This window comes from Pezoporus occidentalis, unplaced genomic scaffold (genome assembly GCF_034315485.1).
Source record: "Pezoporus occidentalis ecotype Australia unplaced genomic scaffold, CSIRO_AGI_Poc_V1 ctg88, whole genome shotgun sequence".
NCBI classification, from domain to species: Eukaryota; Metazoa; Chordata; class Aves; order Psittaciformes; family Psittacidae; genus Pezoporus; species Pezoporus occidentalis.
The window spans coordinates 1,903,310-1,923,841 of NW_026916242.1; the positions used below are offsets into that span (position 1 = coordinate 1,903,310).

General features: G+C 39.0%; 1 protein-coding gene across 2 annotated transcripts in view; it reads left to right on the top strand.

Annotated features, from left to right (window-relative positions):
* The window catches only part of LRP2 (LDL receptor related protein 2), a 123,849-nt gene that overhangs the window by 71,431 nt on the left and 31,886 nt on the right, over positions 1 to 20,532 (top strand). For both annotated transcript variants that reach the window (XM_062604788.1, XM_062604789.1), the window contains exons 39-52: positions 448 to 1,368; positions 1,832 to 1,997; positions 2,778 to 2,936; positions 6,229 to 6,518; positions 7,391 to 7,594; positions 7,998 to 8,240; positions 9,183 to 9,308; positions 10,944 to 11,063; positions 11,883 to 12,014; positions 12,646 to 12,847; positions 13,299 to 13,594; positions 14,104 to 14,620; positions 18,616 to 18,768; positions 19,793 to 19,963. In XM_062604788.1, the coding sequence (XP_062460772.1) occupies positions 448 to 1,368; positions 1,832 to 1,997; positions 2,778 to 2,936; positions 6,229 to 6,518; positions 7,391 to 7,594; positions 7,998 to 8,240; positions 9,183 to 9,308; positions 10,944 to 11,063; positions 11,883 to 12,014; positions 12,646 to 12,847; positions 13,299 to 13,594; positions 14,104 to 14,620; positions 18,616 to 18,768; positions 19,793 to 19,963 (3,700 nt within the window). The remainder of the gene's footprint in view (positions 1 to 447; positions 1,369 to 1,831; positions 1,998 to 2,777; positions 2,937 to 6,228; positions 6,519 to 7,390; positions 7,595 to 7,997; positions 8,241 to 9,182; positions 9,309 to 10,943; positions 11,064 to 11,882; positions 12,015 to 12,645; positions 12,848 to 13,298; positions 13,595 to 14,103; positions 14,621 to 18,615; positions 18,769 to 19,792; positions 19,964 to 20,532) is intronic.

Below are 20,532 nucleotides of genomic sequence, written 5' to 3' on the forward strand. Positions count from 1 at the left end.
TCTGCTGTATACTCTTAATTTAGTATACAGTTCTGTGCCAAAATGTGGATTTCACAGTTGTGTGTTCTAAAAGGTAAAGTGATAAAATTATGGAATGGCAAACCAAAGGCTTAGATTAAAAAACCCAACAAGTATACCTAAAGAACAATTGTAGTTAATGCACTTTTAATCTTACACCACTAATTTTCCCATGGCAATCAGTGAGGTTTTAGAAATTAATTGACTGTTACGACACCCATCAGTTTGGGTGCCTTCTTTCTAATTCCTCAAAGGGTAGGTAAGTATCTTATGCTTCCAACTACTACAGTGTTTATGGATATTCATTTTATGGTTTTGATTTTTTATCAGCTCACGTTTCTCAGGTATCAATGCTAGATATTAACTTTCTGCTTTGGGTTTTGTTTGTTTTTTTTTTTTTTTTTAATTTTATTTTTTCTTTAAATACAGGAAATCTTTATTTTACAAATGCATTCCTGACAGAAACTTTTATAGAAGTTTTGCGTTTAAACACAACTTATCGCCGTGTTCTGCTTAAAACTACTATAGATATGCCAAGGCACGTAGTAGTCGACCCAAAAGCCAGATATCTGTTCTGGGCAGATTATGGGCAAAATCCGAAGATTGAACGTGCATTTCTTGACTGTACCAACAGAACAGTTCTTGTGTCTGAGGGCATTGTCACACCTCGTGGGTTGGCCATAGATCACAGCAATGGCTACATTTACTGGGTGGATGATTCCTTAGACATGATAGCAAGAATTCAGCCTGATGGTGGTGATGTTGAAATTGTGCGTTATGGCAGTCGCTATCCAACTCCATATGGTATCACTATTTTTGGAAATTCTATGATCTGGGTGGATCGAAACCTGAAAAAAGTCTTCCAAGCCAGCAAGGAGCCAGGCAATACTGATCAGCCAACAGTAATACGAGACAACATTAATTGGTTAAGGGATGTTACCATTTACAACAGTCACTTCCAGTCACGTACACCCCTTGATGTCAACAACAACCCTTGTTTGGACAACAACGGAGGCTGTTCTCATCTGTGTTTTGCACTACCTGACATACAGACACCCAAATGTGGTTGTGCCTTTGGAACACTAGGCAGTGATGGCAAGAGATGTTCCATTTCAACTGATGATTACCTAATTTTTACGCTTGAGAATGCCCTCAGAAGTATCCACCTAGATCCTGAAAATCACAGTCCTCCCTTCCGCACAGTCAATGTGTTAAGAACTGCAGTGGCCCTGGATTTTGACAGCATAAACAACCGTATATATTTTACTCAAAGTTATCCTTCAGGAACAGGAAGAATCAGTTATGTTAGTATTTACCCAGGAATTAGCCCTCCAACAGTGGTTGCATCCGGTAAGTGCAGTGAAATGTGATACAGAGTCATTTGATATTGAAAAAAAATGGGCTGCAGCACCTAGCACTAGCCCAGCTGGTACTTTTATGTTAATGGCCAAGGTAGACTATTTAGTTAAGGTATCTGGTGAAATGTTTCTTTTGACTCTTCTTATATATATAATTATATATAATAAATTATATATCGTAAATTAATATTATGGAGTGAGGGATGATTCCTGTTACTTGGAGAACAGCAATCAGAACTGAGGTCTTTGTGAAGAAAAGGTCTTCTTAATCCTACTGCATACACAGGACTGCCTAAGTCCTAATTGTTAGTTCTTCAGATTTTTAAATGGCCAAATTTATATTCATACCTGTGGCATTTCAGAGAGATCTTTAATGTTGCCACATTATGTCAGAGTGTTGTGATATCTTTGGAAACTGTACTGAACTTGTGTGTGTTTGACTGCATGTGTTGAAGACCTGGGGACTCCAGATGGCATAGCCTTTGACTGGATCAACAGCAGAGTTTACTATAGTGAGTACCTCAATCAGACCATCAGCTCAATGGCTGTGGATGGATCAAACCGCACAGTGGTTGCTCGGGTTCCACGACCAAGAGCCATCGTATTAGATCCCTGCAGAGGGTATGTGTGGCACTTTGTATACTTTGACTGTAGGTGAAACTACTAATTAGACTGTGACAAAGACTGACAGATACTTCCTATTCTGAGCCCTAAGTTCTAGCTGTGCATAGCTGTCGTAGACTTAACTCTTAGGTTTCAGTTTTCTAAGCTGATCTCAGCCTCAGAGATTTGAGTTTTATCCTGAGAGTTTTTGAATATTGATGGATGTGTAGTGCATGAGGCTTCACTTAGTGATGGTGGGAGGCAGGTGCTGTGGGTAAATGAGAATGATGTTCAAAGCAGGTATTTGTCAGGCAACTAACCAGCCTCCATTTGCTGTGTAAGGCAAAATCTTGAAGATTTCTCCAAGAGTATCATAGAGATGTCTCTATGTGGAGTCTTTCCCATTTTCTGTTGTATTTTCTGAGTGCCTCAGAAAATTCTGGTTTCAGTATCAAAACATTCCCTGAGAGGCTGGGGGTATTACTGTATTTCTAGTTTCATTGCTAATTATACTGTATTTCAAATTAAGAAAGGTAAGAGAGAGATTAATTGACTTTATTGGATTCTCATAGCAGTGGCAAAAATTTTTCTGAGGGTCATTCCAGTGGACCCCAATGATCCCTGCTAGAAGATTCCCTTATCAATGTGTGGGCCAAAGTGGAGGAATTAGTTATTTTCCAGTAGTTTTGCACTGCACACTTCAATGAGGGACAGCAGGGTGGACATATCCTGGAGCAGATAAGAGCTTTGGGAGCTTTGTTTGCTGAAAATATAACCTTGTAATCATGTTATTGACAGGTATATGTACTGGACTGACTGGAGTTCAAATGCAAAGATTGAAAGAGCTACACTTGGAGGAAACTTCAGAACACCTATTGTGAGCACCAATTTGGTATGGCCGAATGGGCTTACCCTGGACTATGAAGAACAGCAGTTATACTGGGCTGATGGAAATCTGTATGTATTGTAACACACTTATTGGTTTATATTTGGTTAATTTTCTAGTAGATCTATTATTTTTTTTTCCTCACTTTTAAAACTGTTTTTTTCAGCATTTCAATTGAATTCGGTACTTTGTATTACAGAACATTAAGTGTATTCCTCAACAGTAATGCAATGTCAAGTCTCGATGTGGAACTACTGTGAAGTAAGAAGCTTTGTTGTGCCACAGTGTAAAGTGTACTTTATGACACTTGTCTTATGACACTAGACAAAGTCTACTGCTTTATGACACTTATACCCACTGACAGTTTGTTGGTTTTATGTGCAATTCAGGACTTTTATAACCATCTTTGCTAACAAGTAAAATCTCAGTGTACATTTTACATCATACATTGTTCATGGTTAATTCTTTCTGGTTCCTTCAGCATAGCAGTCCTTTTGCCTGCTTCTCCTTTTCTGTGACAGAAAAGTGATGTCTGTAATTTAATAACTATTATGGTCAGTTCCTCTATTGAATCTTCTGGGAGGAAGGCATTCTTCTTTGGATTCATCTGTGTGCAGGAAGGCAAGATGCCTGTAATGGGACCCTCTATTTTAAAGGGAATGCAGGGTGTCTAATGAGATGTCCTCTTTTCTCTTTCAAATTCTAGTTAATGGAGGTAGGGGAGCATCTGCTTAAACAGAATGAAGTCTTCTTTATTCTGACTTTCATGGGGAGGGCCTTTACCTCTTTAGAAGGACAAATTCCAGCATAGGATAAGATATGAAGACCAGACACTCAAAAAATATGTGCTTCTTATCTCTGAATACACCAGGAGATCACAAGGGTGAACTGTATATTCTACTCCATTTTTACTTTTGCTTATTCTCCTCTTGTTTGCGCTAGTCTCCCAAAGGTGCTATCCACATTCTCTAAAATAGTGTTTTATTCTTTTCTTCTAGACTGTCCTGTTCCCTTGTAAGTACTGTGGGACAGCTGGGCACACACACAAGCCTGGACATACATCTCAAGTAGCTAGTTTTATGCTGTTCCTTTCCCATATCTTCACAGTTGCTGCATGCGACATATTAAGAATCGCTCAACAGATGAGAGCTTGTTGACACCTGGGAACTATGTACAGGGCTCCCCCTAAGAAGTGCTCTGTGCCATGAAAAAGGGGGAATTACCTGAGCCTGTATTGCAGGAAAGTTGTGATGGAGCTTCTTTTCTTCTGTAGAAGTGCAATTTCGTAGAAAACTGTCTTCCTGCACTTTTCCCACAACTGTTCTTTCACATTAAAGCTTTTATTTCATGCAGCGTCCACCTATTATTATTTTCCTACAGTAAATTACCGAATTATGATTTTCTTCTCCTTAAATTAAACACATCCTTTTCCTTCCTGCTGGTGAAAGGAGAGGAGCTGTTCATATTTCTGAGAAATCTCCTATCTGCTCATTTTCTCTCACTGACCATTTCCTTTCTTACTGAACTCACACTGGTAGTCTAGTGAATGCTTTAAATAGAATTGGTAAGAATTACATTTTGTATCTAGAGAAGACTTAAACATATAGTTGCTTTGAGTTAGATAAACTATATTCAGGTGCTAATACAAAGTTGTTGGAGCATTTTTGAGAGCACTGTTTTGGTGACTTGAAGTGAAGGGTGGAGATTCCGCCTGGAGTCTCCAGTAACAACATTCGGACCTTTCAATTTCACAGGCAAGAGGTATTGGCCACACAGTGATGAACAGGGAGAGAACCTGCTGGCAGGAAGAAAATGACCAGTTATGATATCTTTAGTCCCATGGCTTCCTTATCCTTATCTTCTGAGGAGCCATTCTGGGATTTTTATTAGCTCATTTTCAGAAGCTTATGTGTGAAAGATGCCACAGCCTCTTAGAGAATTGTTCTGTTCCACTGATATTGTGAAAACACCACTCTACTTCTTAGGCATTATACCTTTATATGTAAGCATACTGTACAACCTCTATCTGCTCTTCAGAGATGAGTATGAAGAGCAGTGCAGTTGAATGATGCCATACTTGCTGACGCAGTGACAACCCAAAGTGTGTTCTTTCTGTCAATAAGCATTTGGCAGTCCTCCTGTGTGAACATTACAGTGTGACTGAACAGGAGGATGCTTGGAGCTGCAGACAAGGAACAGCCTTTATCCATGCTCATTCTTGTCCTATCTTCAACTTGCTGAAACTGTATCATCTCATTTTCAGCATTTAGTGAATATCTTGATGTTTTTCTGTCAAGCTCTTTCTTTTCTTTTGAATAATCCCCTCTGTTCCTTGGTAATCTTTCTCTTGTTTTCCTCATTGCAAATAACTTTTGAACATCTTCCATTTTCTCTTCTGTCATGCTTCATTCTTGTATGATCTGTCTATCAGACAGGACTCTGTGTGATAAAAGGAACCTCTAACATTTATCATGATTTTATAAACAATGCTTAGAAATAATGTTCTTGCATGTATAGTGCATATTGAGTCTCCTGGCATCAGCATATCATCTTCTGCTTCCCCACTGACCTCTGCTGAAATAGTCATTGAGGGTGGGAATGGCTGAGAGGGAGAAGCAGTGACAGGATGGTTGAGGGTTAGTAGTGCTGTCTGTGCATAGCATAGCAGAACATGTCTATCACAGAACTTGGAGTTGAACCCTGATTTTCTGTGGCTCCTTGAAGTCTTATTTGTTGGCATTTTGCTTAGCATTGCTAACACTCTTCATAAGGTAGAATAAAAAATGGAAGATTGACTAGGAAGAAATGTTTATCATATGCTATCACATTTATCATTTGTGTCTATTAGATGTTATATATATATATAGTGGTTATTATATATTAGAAATGTTTTCCCCTCCTGTGTTCTTATGTGAGAAATGGCAGAAAATGCATGTTTGTCATCTCATGAATTTGCTTGTATTTCCTGATTGTGTAATTCTGGATCTGCAGAAGGTGAAACTGAAATGAAAGCCTGTCCCATTTCATGGGACTGTTGGTTTTCTCCTGTTGTAAGAAGTCATTAACATCATACCTATTCCAAAAAAGTATTCTCTCTTGAAATTTTGCATTCATTTTAGTTCTCAGTAGTGCAGCTGTTTAAATATTTCAATCTTCAGACAGATACTTGCAGTACATTACTGTGTCAGTATTACAGAGCTGCTACTATGCGTTACTGTTAGAAAATTTGAGTTTTTTACCTCAAAACAACACCCTACATATTGGTGCACATTACTGAAATGGTGGATACTGGTTGCTGGACTAGTTAGGACATGGCTTTATCCATGAACCAAAAGAAATGTAATCATTTCTTTGTTATTTTAGGCAGAAGATTGAGCGATGCACTCTCACTGGTACAAATCGTGAGGTAATTGTTAGCACTGCTCTACATCCATTTGCAATGACATTGTTTGATCAGCACATATATTGGACAGACTGGAGCACACAAAGCATTTACCGAGCTAATAAGTATGATGGTTCAGATCAGATTGTGATGATCATGAATCTTCCACAAAGACCAATGGATATTCATGTCTGGGCAAAAAGTAAGCAGCAACAGTGTACCAACCCTTGCAACCAGTTTAATGGTGGCTGCAGTCACATCTGTGCACCAGGTAAGCTTTTATGCTTGATGACTGTAAGGTATTAGTGTTGCCTTTATGAGAGTTTATAATATAATATATTTAATATTTATTTTATTTATAAATGCAATCAAAATGGTTGCAATTCAAGGTCATGGTATTTTGCTAACACACCTGAGGCTTATGTCTGAATACTCACAAATAAAAATTATAGGTTTCTCTAAATATAAATCAAAATGTTGTTTTCTGGGGTTTTAATGTGTTTTTTTTTGTTTTTTTTTTGTTTTTTTTTTTCCTCTGGGATGAGACATGAAATGAGCTCTGCAGTATATGCTTACCTTAGGAATACATACTGATGTGCTGTATACTGAACAGATGTTTCCTACTACATATTTAAAAAGTCTTTATGGTCACTATATCACATGATAATTTGAAGTCTTTACCTAATGATTAATTTCCAAAATAAATTTTTCTACTGTCTTGTTTTAAATGTTGGACAATTGGTAAGAAGTTGGCACAAACTGACTTCTGTCTACACTGTGGGACAGGTGTCCTTCTCCAGAAACATAGCTGCCTGGTTTTAAACCATGACACTTGATATTTTCTTATTGTACAAATAGTTTTTGGGTGGCTCCAAGATACTCCAAGTTCTCATCTCAGTTTCTTTAAAGAACTCTGGAATAACTCCTGTGGGTTTTAATGGGTTTGCTTATGCTTAACTGAGACAAAAATCTGGCTAAGTCACCAGACTTCTAAGCAGATCTTATAGGAATTGTGAGAATTTCAGTGTTACAGCTGTGAACAATTTTATAGAACCCTATCCAAAGCAGCAATATTAAATTTGTGGGGTTTTTCTGTTTCTAATTTTTAATTTATTTTATTTTTACTGTCAAACATAAATTTAGGTCCAGCTGGTGCAGAATGTCAATGCCCCTCTGAAGGTCACTGGTATTTAGCCAACAACAACAAGCACTGTATTGTGGATAATGGTACCAGGTGTGATACTGGTTTCTTCACATGCCTTAGTGGGCAATGTATCTCTGAGCGATGGAAATGTGACAATGACAATGACTGTGGTGATGGCAGTGATGAATTGGAAAGTGTGTGTGGTAAGCGTTTAAAATATCTTCATGAGAAAGCGAAGCATACTCTTTCTTACCTGTACTGTATTCTCACTTTTATGTCTTTATGATCATGGATCTTAATGGCTGCCATTAGAAACCGTCTCTTGCTTGCTCAAAGACTTGAGGCCTGAAAGGCTATTCATTTGCTGTAGAATCCAAAAGCACTGTGGTATTGAATTTTTGTCATGTATAGGTAATTTCTACTTTGTTTAATTCAAATATGTGTTTTACTTTCCATGCAGTCCGTTTTGCAGCTGTGTTTGCCCTGGCAGGTAAAAATATTGTGATTTTACTTGTTACTTTGTCACAGAGCTTAGATTACATTTTATCCATGTATATTCTTATCTATTTACTTATTTATCTGTTTATCTATTTATTTTCTCTGCAGCTTTCCATACTTGTCAGCCAACAGCTTTTACCTGTGGTAATGGGCGATGTGTGCCCTATCATTACCGCTGTGATCACTACAATGACTGTGGGGATAACAGTGATGAGGCAGGCTGCTTGTTCCGAACTTGTGACTCCCACACAGAATTTACTTGCAATAATGGAAGGTGTATTTCTCTTCAGTATGTCTGCAATGGAGTGAACAACTGTCATGATAATGGAACATCAGATGAGAGGAATTGCCGTAAGTTTGCTTACCTAGTGCCTATTTGAGTCTGAGTCTTTAGACTGAAGAAGAGGTAAATGTGTTTGTGTGTGAAGAATCATGACAAAATCAAAGAGGATAAAGGATTTCTTTATTTCCATGATAGATTCTGCTTTATGTTATTTGAAGGAAATAGAATTATTAACAGATATTCTGGAGTATCCTAGGATATTTCATAATAACAGTTGTTTGAAATAGTCTGCCTTGACGTTACAAGTGTTCATGCAGTACTTACTATTAGGTCTTATGAGTAATCACATGGATTTCAAAAATGTTATTTTGGATTCATTGGATGCAGGGCTCATGTTTTTGCAGGACTAGCCTGGAGTTTGACAGTGGACTTTTACTTTGTTAATTATACTATATTTAATCATCGGGAGTGTATATTGTGACATAGTTTATATTTATTCTGTTTAGAATTATATGCTTTGTAGCTCTCAAAGTTATCAGTAACGTTTGTTTTCCTTAAGATGTAAACTATGATTAGGTCAATTTTGACTGCTTGTTACAATTAATCAAACTCATCACATCTTTGCACTAAGATGACATTTTGCAGTGGAAAACTTAGCTGGATAGCTGGAGTTAAAGAAATCAATGAAAACATATTTAGTGGATTTTTTTCCTGATGATTCATACAGGACCAGCTGGTTGCAAATGCAGGCATCACAGTGTGAATACATGTCAATTTACATTGCCTCACACACAAGTAGTGGCGTGTGTTTCTTTGATCATGTTTTTGTCAGGATTTCTGTCAATAAAAGCAATTGTCTAATTGTTTCCATATGGCACAAGTAGTATGACTGCAGTTTAGCAAGTGAGTGAGGTGGCACTCTTTAACAATATTTTTTATCTTTTAATGAGATAGAATGTAACGGTATTAAGAAAAACTCTAAAGAACTTTTTGTTTGTCCCTCCTTAAAGCGGAGCGCACTTGCCAATCTGGTTATACAAAATGTCAAAGCACAAATATTTGCATTCCTCGAACATATTTGTGTGATGGTGATAATGACTGTGGAGATATGAGTGATGAAAGCCCTACTCACTGTGGTAAGTTAATAGGGCTTCTGTTATTTTTCTTATACTTCAGTAATTTATTCCACTGCTCTATGACATAATCCCAACTGTTCTTAAAACATCTACTCTTGTAATACTGATGAGTTATGAGGTGTATGCGTTTTATTATTAGCTCTCAATTATCTAAGTCATGCTTTTATCTAATAAAGAAGATCATATTTTTTTCAGCATTTTTATGCAGCATTTGAGGGATCATTTCTTTTGCTAATTTTGCACTGTCTCCTTTATGGTTTTACAAGGTGTTTCAGTATTACAGTGATTTGGCTTTTTTTAAACTTTCACATTACAATATTTTTCCTTCTAATCATAATGAATAGCATACAGTCTCAAATGTAATTTCTTTTAACTCTTCCCTGCACTTATGTCTGTCTTGGCTTATGATTTGTTGTTCATTGTAGCTTCCAGTTATTGTGGAAGTGTCTAGTTTTCAAACAGCCTTAATTACAAACAGCTTATCTTTGCTACTACAGACATTTGTATTAGGTAATAGGTAGTACTTTCCCTGTATAAGATGTTTTGGGTCAGTTTATAAAGCATAATGGATATTTTCATATACTGATTCATTTTTGGTATTGTCTAAGTGGATTACTTTTTGCTTTCACGAGTTTCCCTAATGGTATCTGCCTTGAATTAATCAGGCTACAGGTTTTCTAAAAGATGAGTTCAATTTTTCCAGCTAGAACATGGCTACTTTTGTCTATGAACCCCCATGTGTCAAAAATATGTGGCTATATATACTGACATAGTGACTCTTGTGCTGCTCATGAAAGGCGTAGATTATCCCTTCTGCTTTTTATGTCCCAGCACTGCTGAATTATTTAAATTGAGAAGTGGTGAAGGGCAAGAAAGAAGGAGAGAATGGGAGATCAAAGAAGCCCCAAGACATTAATGAGCAATTAATTGTCTTTGATTTCTATCACTGAAGGCACAGAGAAGAGCAAGTTAAAAGGCCAGATTAGGTCCTTTTTGGTATCTTGAAACTATCAGAGGATACAGGAAAGTATCTGTAACTACTGAAGAACTTATCAAACACACTGTACATGCCAGGGGGCTCAGCCAAAGGGCAAAAGGAATATTTGCAATGTGCTTAGCTGGAACTATTCAGGGTTACAAGTTTGCTCTTGTCTGCCATTAAGAAAAGATTCCTACCTGCAAGTGAAGAAAAATTGGTGGGGAAACAAGGAAAGCAATATTTGCCATAAGATATTACTTCCTTACTACACATTTTGATTCCTTGTAAAGCATGGAGTCTGCTACAACCTGGTTTGGGAACTGGAGAAATGGGTATATTTGACTGTGCTTATTTTCTTGTGCACAGATCTCAAGTACAAATGTAGAACATATTTACAGTTGCTGCATGCAATCCTGTTTCCAGAGCAAATTTTGTCTACTTATTAGCTGATAGGTACGTCCAAGGAGAGAATTAAGCCTGTTTTTTGCATAATGAACTCATTGCAGATAGGCTGTGAAAAGACATCCTTCCTAGCATAATTTTTTCTCTTTCTTTTTTGGGGTCTGTAATATTTTTGCATAACATGGACTCAAAAGCAACTTAAAACAAGGTGGAAAGGTAACAGAAAGAAGTCATACATAGGTTTTTTCTTCCAGTCTCACTGACTTGCACAAATAGTGAGTTTCGTTGTACATCAGGACGTTGCATTCCTGCTCATTGGTATTGTGATCAAGGAATAGACTGTACTGATGGCTCTGATGAACCTGCTTCTTGTGGTAAGTTTACACTCAGAAGATACAACACAATGGGCTATGGAAAATCAGTAGTTCCTCTTTTATTTTTTTTTTTTTTTAGCTTGAAATAAGTATATTCTGAGGTTTACTCACTGACTCTAAATAATATGAGTCACTGAGTAATTCAAGACTTAAATACTTATACCTGTGTATGGAATATGAAGGCTTTTAATTGCAGCAATTGATTGCTCTTAATGTAATTACTGTTAATGTGTAATCTCCTGTGTCTTTGTAAGACTGATAGTGGTGAATCAAGTAACAAAAAGTAACAAGTATTTTGGTATTGTATTGGATGTAAAAGCAGATGTTATGCTATACAGAAAGTGTGTGTGCAGTATTGCATCTTTGGGAAAAATGGGATGCAGAGGAACGTTGCTGACAGTATAAGGTGTCATAGTGTTGCAGTAAGCAAATCCTGTGTTTACAATAGAAACTAATGATAATGAGCAGCGTGGCAGGGATGAAGGTGAAAAGAAGTAGGTCATCTCTAGGGAAGAAGAGAAGGGGCTAACAGAAGTCACTGAGAATTGATATTACAAAATTCTCATTATTCTCACTATAAAACTTAACATAAAGCAGAACAGATTCTTCTATGTTTTAAACAGGACTAATAGCTTACTTTGCTGGAGTTGCACCTTCAGCATAAGAAAATGTCTTGCAGCTTATACCTTAACTGTCTTACATTTAGATTTCTATTTTACATGTCACTATCATAAGATTCTCCCTAAAATATGTTTCTTGTTAGATTTTCATGGCAGTGCAGGTAGTTTAACAAGCAGAGTGATTGTTTTAATTTTTAAGTACCCCAAGTCCGGACTTGTTCAAGCGACCAGTTCAGATGTGATGATGGCAGATGTATCCCAGCAACATGGATCTGTGATGGTGATAATGACTGCGGGGATATGAGTGATGAGGATCAAAGACATAATTGTGGTGGGTGTTTAATGCAAATACATACTGCTCTTTGTGCTGCAAGTATTTATTAGAAAACAACCAAGCGCAGACTCCCACCCTCTGCCAATCTTTCTATTCATAAAAGTGTACATTAAGATAAGGTGCACTCTTCCTGTACTTTCATTTCATTATAGTGAGTTAAAATTGAGTATTTTACTGTGGGAGGGTAATTGTTCTAATTTTGCAATTACTGTTCTTTGAATTTTTGAGTTCAAATGGAGATATAATTTACCTGGGTTATTTGTGTGATCTGGGAAGCAATAACAACTTCCTTTGAGATACTCCCTGATTGTCATGCACTATGTCTTGTGTGTGCATATTAACAACCACATGGTTCTGACATAATTTCTTTAGAAACTAGTGAGTAAAATAAGCATGCCTGTTTAGAGGGTGAACGAAGGGAGGAAGGTTCACCAAACCTGGTCCTGCTCCTTGATTATTTTAACAATAGATGGGTACACTTGCCCTCTCTGAATGTGCAGCAGAGCATAGCTTTATTGCAGATTAAGGGTGGATAACTAGGCTGTGTGTGTGTGTGTGTGTAGTGAGAGAGGGTGTTACAGAATACAGAGTATAACTTGGTGTCTCAGTGAACATGTTTTTCTTTCAGCAAACCGCAACTGCACGGCAGCAGAGTTCACATGTGCCAACAATCGACCCCCGCTCAGGAGGTGCATTCCTCGGGCATGGGTCTGTGATGGTGATGCTGACTGCAGTGATGCATTTGATGAGCACCAAAACTGTACAAGAAGATCTTGCACAGAAAATGAGTTTACTTGTAGTAATGGCTTGTGCATCCGAAACACATACAGGTTTGTTACTACCTGAGCCACTGCAGGAATACTCAAAATTTGCTTAAAGTGAAGGAGATAATTCAAAAGCTTTTTCATACTCTTTACTTGTTACGTAGATCTACATGCTGTAATGATACTGTTTATCTGCTCTGCATTCATGCATTAGTTTTAACTGTAAAATGCTCAGAAATTTTCTATGTTAATATTCCAAATACTCACCATTAGCATTGCATCGCTCTTCTTGTGCCTAGTAATGTCTCTTGGGGTGATTCTGTTCAGCTTGTAATGCATATAGGGAATACAAGCAGATCTCAGAGAACCAGATTCTATATAATATGAACCTAATTTCTGAAAGTCTCTTCCATTAGAGCCAATATTATCTGGCTGCCTTTGGAAATCAGAAGAGTGTATCTATCCATCTGCCCTAAAGGTAGTGATTATCTTCTTATATTTGTTCATCCTTCTTCAGGTGTGACAGGCGGAATGACTGTGGTGACAGCAGTGATGAAAGGGGATGCATCTATGAACCCTGTCAACAACACCAGTTTACTTGTCAGAATGGGCGCTGCATTTCCAAGGCCTACATCTGTGATGGGGACAATGACTGTGGTGATGAATCTGATGAGCTGGAACATCTCTGTAATACACCAGAAGCAACTTGCTCTCCTCATCATTTTAAATGTGACAATGGAAACTGCATTGAAGTGGTTAAAGTCTGCAACCGCTTGGATGATTGCTTAGATAATAGCGATGAAAAAGGATGTGGTATGTGTAGATTGATTTGTATTGTCTTACTTAATTTTGAAATGCTTAGGCAGCCTTAAAAGAAAGAATTCTTAAGCCATTCACTTAATTGTAGCCATAGTCTATCTTCTGTCAGAGGGATTAGAAGAAATTTTTATACCTAAATTTTTGTTTTAATTAAATAATATTCTTATTTTCTTATATTGTTTTAACAAACCATGAAAATTAGCTAATTACATAAACTAAATTTAGTTGAGACATTATGTATTGCCCTTTCATTTGCAAAATGCACCATGCGTAAGTATGTATTTTCAGTTCACTGTGTTTGGTGACAGACCTCTAAGGTGCTAGAATAATTTTGTATTAGATTACATTCTTTTCCTTGTTCCTTTATTACAGCAGCCCAGATTCATATTCAGCATTTCCAGGGCCTAGCAGGGAGAGAGAGGGACAGAAGAGTACATTGGAAAGTGACTGCACTATTTTCTCTGCTAGCTGGTTTCTTGAATAGAGCTCTTCTTCTTCCCCAGGTATAAATGAATGCAGTGACCCTTCAATCAGTGGATGTGATCATAACTGTACAGACACACAGACAAATTTCTACTGTTCTTGTCATCCCGGCTATAAACTTATGTCTGATAAACGGACTTGTGATGATATTGATGAGTGCAATGAAACTCCATCAGTATGTAGCCAGATTTGTGAGAACACAGCTGGCTCCTACATCTGTAAGTGTGCCCCAGGCTATATCCGGGAGCCTGATGGAAAAAGTTGCCGGCAAAATAGTAATATCTCCCCATACCTTATTTTTAGCAATCGTTACTATCTGAGAAATCTCACAGCAGATGGCCAGTCTTACTCTCTCATTTTGCAAGGACTGAGAAATGTGGTGGCACTGGACTTTGACAGGGTGGAAAAGAGGTTGTACTGGATTGATGTGGGGAGGAAGGTCATTGAACGAATGTTCCTAAATGGAACAAATAAGGAGGCAGTGATAAGTGATGATGTGCCCAACGGGGAAGGTATCGCTGTTGACTGGGTTGGCAGGTAAGAAAATACACTTTCTGTCTTTCTGGGCCACTAAGAAAATGATGTGTGAGAAAGTTTATCTTAGGGTTTTCTCCTTCTTCATGTGAAATTCCTGATGAGAGCTGAAATAATTCTGTGTTGTGGATGCAGTCTTATATAAGTGGACTGGAATTGTTTACCACCATCTGTTGCATGACATTCTAACAGCTGTCATATTAAGTATACTGAGATTATATCAGAGTTGCTCTCTCATCAGTAAGGAAGTAATGCCTATGACCCTTGGGAAAAACTTGTTAGGAAATCATTAATGAACAGACTAGGCAAGCTACCAGGTGGGCTGTTATGTGCGGCTATGGGGTAGGGATTCTGAGGTTAGGCTCTATTCCTTCGCTAGCATTTTCTGGGATTGGGATGCAGGCCTCACTCTGTAGGTAAACAATATGTTACAACAGGTAACTAGATTCCAATGAAGTAAGTAATAACAAACATTAATGAAATTTTGCTCCTGTGCCAATGTGAAGAACATGTTTCTTTTGCTCTTGAAAAATGCATTTTTAACACTCAAACAACATGATCCAAATCACTAGAGCTGTGAGGGCAGTATAAGGGTGATGTAATTGGAAATCACTTTTCATTATGGTAATTTTTTAATTGCATGTTGTGTATCAAAAAGTAATCTGATTTACTTCCATAGAAACTGTCTTTATGTGGTGCTCTTTCTGACAGTGTTCTTGGCTGTGTTTCATCAGGTTTTGCTTTCTGAGTGTAGTACTATCAGTATGAAAGGTTTAAATATCATAGAATCATAGAATAGTTAGGGTTGGAAAGGACCTTAAGATCATCTAGTTCCAACCCCCTTCCATGGGCAGGGACACCTCCCACTAAACCATGCCACCCAAGACTCTGTCCAACCTGGCCTTGAACACCATCAGGGATGGAGCATTCACAACTTCCTTGGCAACCAATTCCAGTGCCTCACCACCCTTACAGTAAAGAACTTCTTCCTTATATCCAATCTAAACTTCCCCTGTTTAAGTTTGAACCTGTTTTCCCCTTGTCCAATCACTACAGTCCCTAATGAATAGTCCTGTCTCCAGCATCGCTGTAGCCTCCTTTCAGATACTGGAAGGCTGCTATGAGGTCTCCACGCAGCCTTCTCTTCTCCAGGCTGAACAGCCCCAACTTTCTCAGCTTATCTTCATATGGGAGGTGCTCCAGTCCCTTGATCATCCTCGTGGCCCTCCTCTGGACTTGTTCCAACAGTTCCATGTCCTTTTTATGATGAGGACACCAGAAATGCACCAAATACTCTAAGTGGGGTCCCATGAGAGCAGAGTAGAGGGGCAGGATCACCTCGTTCGACCTGCTGGTCACACACCTTTTGATGCAGCCCAGGATATGGTTTGCTTTCTGGGCTGCGAGGGCACACTGAAGCTGGCTCATGTTCATTTTCTCATTGACCAACACCCCCAGGGCTGCTCTGAATCTCTTCTCTGCCCAACCTGTAGCTGTGCCAGGGATTGCTTGTCATGGTTAAACTTCATAAGGTTGGCATCAGCCCACCTCACAAGCGTGTCAAGGTCCCTCTGGATGGCATTCCTTCCCTCCAGCCTATCAACTGAACCACACAGCTTGGTGTCAGCAGCAAACTTGCTGAGGGCGCACTCAATCCCACTGTCCATGTCAGCAACAAAGATGTTGAACAAGACCGGTCCCAACACCGATCCCTGAGGGACACCACTCGTTACTGGTCTCCAGCTGGACATTGAGCCATTGACCACAACTCTTTGTGTGCGGCCACCCAGCCAGTTCTTTATCCACTGAGTGGTCCATCCATCAAATTGATGTCTCTCCAATTTAGAGACAAGGATGTCGTGTGGGACAGTGTCGAATGCTTTGCACAAGTCCAGGTAGATGACATCAACTGCTCTACCTCTGTCCATCAGTTCTGTAGCCCCATCATAGAAGGCCACCAAATTGGTCAGGCAGGATTTCCCCTTAGTGAAGCCATGCTGGCTGTCACCAAGCCCCTTGTTGTTTTTCATGTGCCTTAGCATGTCTTGCAGAAGAATCTGCTCCAAGATTTTGCCAGGCACAGAGGTAAGACTGACTGGTCTGTAATTCCCTGGCTCATCTATTTTCCCCTTCTTGAAAATGGAGGTTATATTTCCCTTTTTCCAGTCATTGGGAACTCCACCTGACTGCCATGATTTTTCGGATGCGATGGACAGTGGCTTAGCAACTTCATTCACCAGCTCCTTCTGGATCCGTGGATGGTTTTCATCAGGTCCCATGGACTTGTGTACTTTCAGGTTCTTAAGATGGTCTCGAACCAGATCCTCTCCCTCAGTGGGCCTAAGGTCTTCATTCTTACAGTCCCTGCGTCTGCCTTCCAAGGCTTGGGTGGTGTGGTCAGAGCCTTTGCCAGTGAAGACTGATCGTGGATCAGACTTTGCAAAATAATGAGAATAATTCAAAATGCCACATTTAGAACTTAAATGAGAGTGGTTATATGAATATGTCATAGAATCATAAAAGGTTTAGGTTGGAAGGGATCTCAGAGCTTATCCAGTTCCAGTCCCCTGCCATGGGCAGGGACACCTTCCACTGGACCAGGTTGCTCAAGGCGCCATCCAACCTGGCCTTGAATACTTCCAGGGATGGGGCATCCACGACTTGTCTAGCAACCTGTTCCAGTGTCTCACCACCCTCATAGTGAAGAAATTTTTCCTAATCTCCCCTCTGTCCATTTAAAGTCATTCCACCTTCTCCTATCACTACATGCTGCCCTTGCAGAAAGTTCCTCTCCAGATTTCTTGTAGGACCCCCTTTAGGGACTGGAAGGCTGTTATAAGTTCTCCCCTGAGCCTTCTCTTCTCCAGGCTGAACAAGCCCAAATCTCTCAGCCTGTCTTCATAGAAGATGTGCTCCAGCCAGCCCTCTGGACTCAGTCAATGTCACTATATTATTTTTTATTTTTAAACCCCTTTGTCGCTAAACCTAATAATACTTAATGTTGCCCGCAGTCCCAAATGCTTTATGATTCATGGACAGGTGAGGAAGGAAAAGCCTGTTTTTAGCTCAGGTGGTGCTACTGCTCCATTATTAATACAGTTGCTGAATTATTTCAGCTACCATTAGTTAAGTCATCAGTCAGTTTTTGTTTAGATGTTTCATGAGGGCTAGAGTATAATACAATAGTTGATGAGTTTTTCCACTCATTTTCAGCACAGGGAGAGGACTGGAGGATGTCATGAAGTTTAGGTTGGGAAGAATGTGTTCTCTTCCTCCCTGCTGGGAATGGTACTACTTAGGGTGGTGTAGACAGATTCTGTCTGTCAGACTGTATCTGGAATGGCCCTGTGGATGCTGACCAGCTGTTCAAACAGTTTCAAAATAGCTGCTGTATTTTTAATTAAATGCTTTGTTTTGTTGCAGACTTTTAAAAATCATTGCTTCAGCTGCATGATTTCATTGGCTGCAGCTGTGTACACTTCTATGCAAAGTAATAGAAAAGTTAGAAAATTTTAGGTGAAGTTTAAATTCAGCACTTGAACTGTTTTTTTTAAAGGAGAACCTGCCAGGTGTTCTACCTGTTTGGTGAGAGCAGAGGTGGCAGCATGGAACAGATGATGATCCTTTCCAATACCTCACAGCCCTGGTCAGAAACTGTTGCATTACGTGTCTGTTTTGCTGGCCATTGTTGGTAGGAGGAAAAGGAAAGAGAAGAGGAGTTTAGGGATCTACAGGCAAATGATATATTATTACTCAAATGGACAATTGCAAGTTTGAATTTGTCACGAATGACTGTGGATCCAGGAACAGTAGGAGTGAAAAGGACCGTCTGGATCACTGTGTAGAAGAGATGTCAGTTCAGTATGTGTATTCTTCCTTTACAATGGATATGTTGCTTTTAGGATAAGAAAAAACCCCAAAACTTGAAATTTTTAGATGCTGTGAAGCAAAATGAAACAAGCAAATAAGAGTAAATAAATTACTCTAAATCATTTCAGAAAATTGTACTGGGTCGATGCCTACAAAGATTGTCTCTATGTCTCTGAACTTGATGGAAGATTTCGGAAAAAGCTAGTGGACCGGTGTGTGGATGCCAACAACACTTTCTGCTTTCAGTACCCCAGAGCAATTGTTGTTCATCCAAAATATGGGTATGACATTTCACGAGTGCTTTTCCTTTCTTTTTCAGATAGTCTTGCACTGTCTTTGAAAATCTGAAATAAATTTTGCCTACCTGCACTTAAATTTGCATGGCATTTGATCTTAGTTGCAGCTTAGGAATCAGATAGTGTTGAAAGTGGAATTTGGTTCCATGTAGACAAGGAAGTTTTGATTGCAAGGCTAAAAAATTGTTGGAAGTGTGTGTGGTTTGATAGATGGTGGGGCTGCCAGTTCCATTCTTTGAAGATGACTGTGATCATTCAGTTGTCTGCTGTAGCAGAGTAGCAAATCATAGAATCATAGAATAGTTAGGGCTGGAAAGGACCTTAAAATCGTCTAGTTCCAACCCCCCTGCCATGGTCAGGGACACTTCACACTAAACTATGTCATCCAAGAGTCTGTCCAACCTGGCCTTGAACACCACCAGGGATGGAGCATTCACAACTTCCTTGGCAACCCATTCTAGTGCCTCACCACCCTTACAGTAAAGAACTTCCTCCTTATATCCAATCTCAGCTTCCCCTGTTTAAGTTTGAACCTGTTTTCCCCTCGTCCAATCACTACAGTCCCTAATGAAGAGTCCCCCCCCCAGCATCCCTATAGGCCCCCTTCAGACACTGGAAGGCTGCTATGAGGTCTCCACGCAGCCTTCTCTTCTCCAGGCTGAACAGCCCCAACTTTCTCAGCCTATCTTCACACGGGAGGTGCTCCAGTCCCCTGATCATCCTCATGGCCCTCCTCTGGACTTGTTCCAACAGTTCCATGTCCTTTTTATGTTGAGGACACCAGAATTGCACACAATACTCCAAGTGAGGTCCCACAAGAGCAGAGTAGAGGGGCAGGATTGCCTCCTTCGACCTGCTGGTCACGCTATTATAAATACGTTAACTTTTTTATTATCTCCCTCAATCTATGCTTTAGTTCTTTTGCAAGAAATACTGTATTTGAGTATGGCTTCTAATATTTACTTCAGCATATTTTTATGACAATCCTAACTGTTCATTATTTGAACAGACAGATCTACTGGACAGACTGGGCAGATCGAGCCTATATTGGACGAGCAGGCATGGATGGCAAGGAGAAGACAGTGATTATTTCTACAAAGTTAGAGTGGCCCAATGGACTCACCATAGATTACACCAATGACAAGCTCTACTGGGCAGATGCCCATCTAAATTACATTGAGTATGTATGCAGAAAGAATAAAACAAGTGAATAATTGCTCATGTCAGATTGCAGTGGTAGCATTTAAAATGCTGTAAGCATCATGCATATTTCTGCCTACTGACTGTAGGAAACGAGAGTCAGAAAGTATGGAGTAGTAGGTGATACAAATTACTAGATGGCACAGTAGTAAAAATTATAGTGAAAAGATTCACAGCCTGTGCTCAGATATGCAACTTCTTTGTATCTAGATGTATGACATGAACCAAAGCAAAACTGAGTATAAAAATGACTCCTTTTTCCAACTTAATAAAGTAGTACACAAGTTGTTAGATGTCTGAATGTTTGTCCATAGGTATGACATGGAATTTCCTGTTAGCATATGGGGTATTTTTTATTAACCAAGAAAAATCTATTAATTGCTTCTAGTGTTATAAATTTCCACTGAAATAGCACTAAAAATGAGTAACTAGCATTTGTGATTCTTGTCAAGGCATTGAAATACTTTAAAAGCAACCCTTTGTATTTTTATTACTATTTATATTTCTATTCATATTTACATATATATTTAGATTTATTTTTATGCTTAC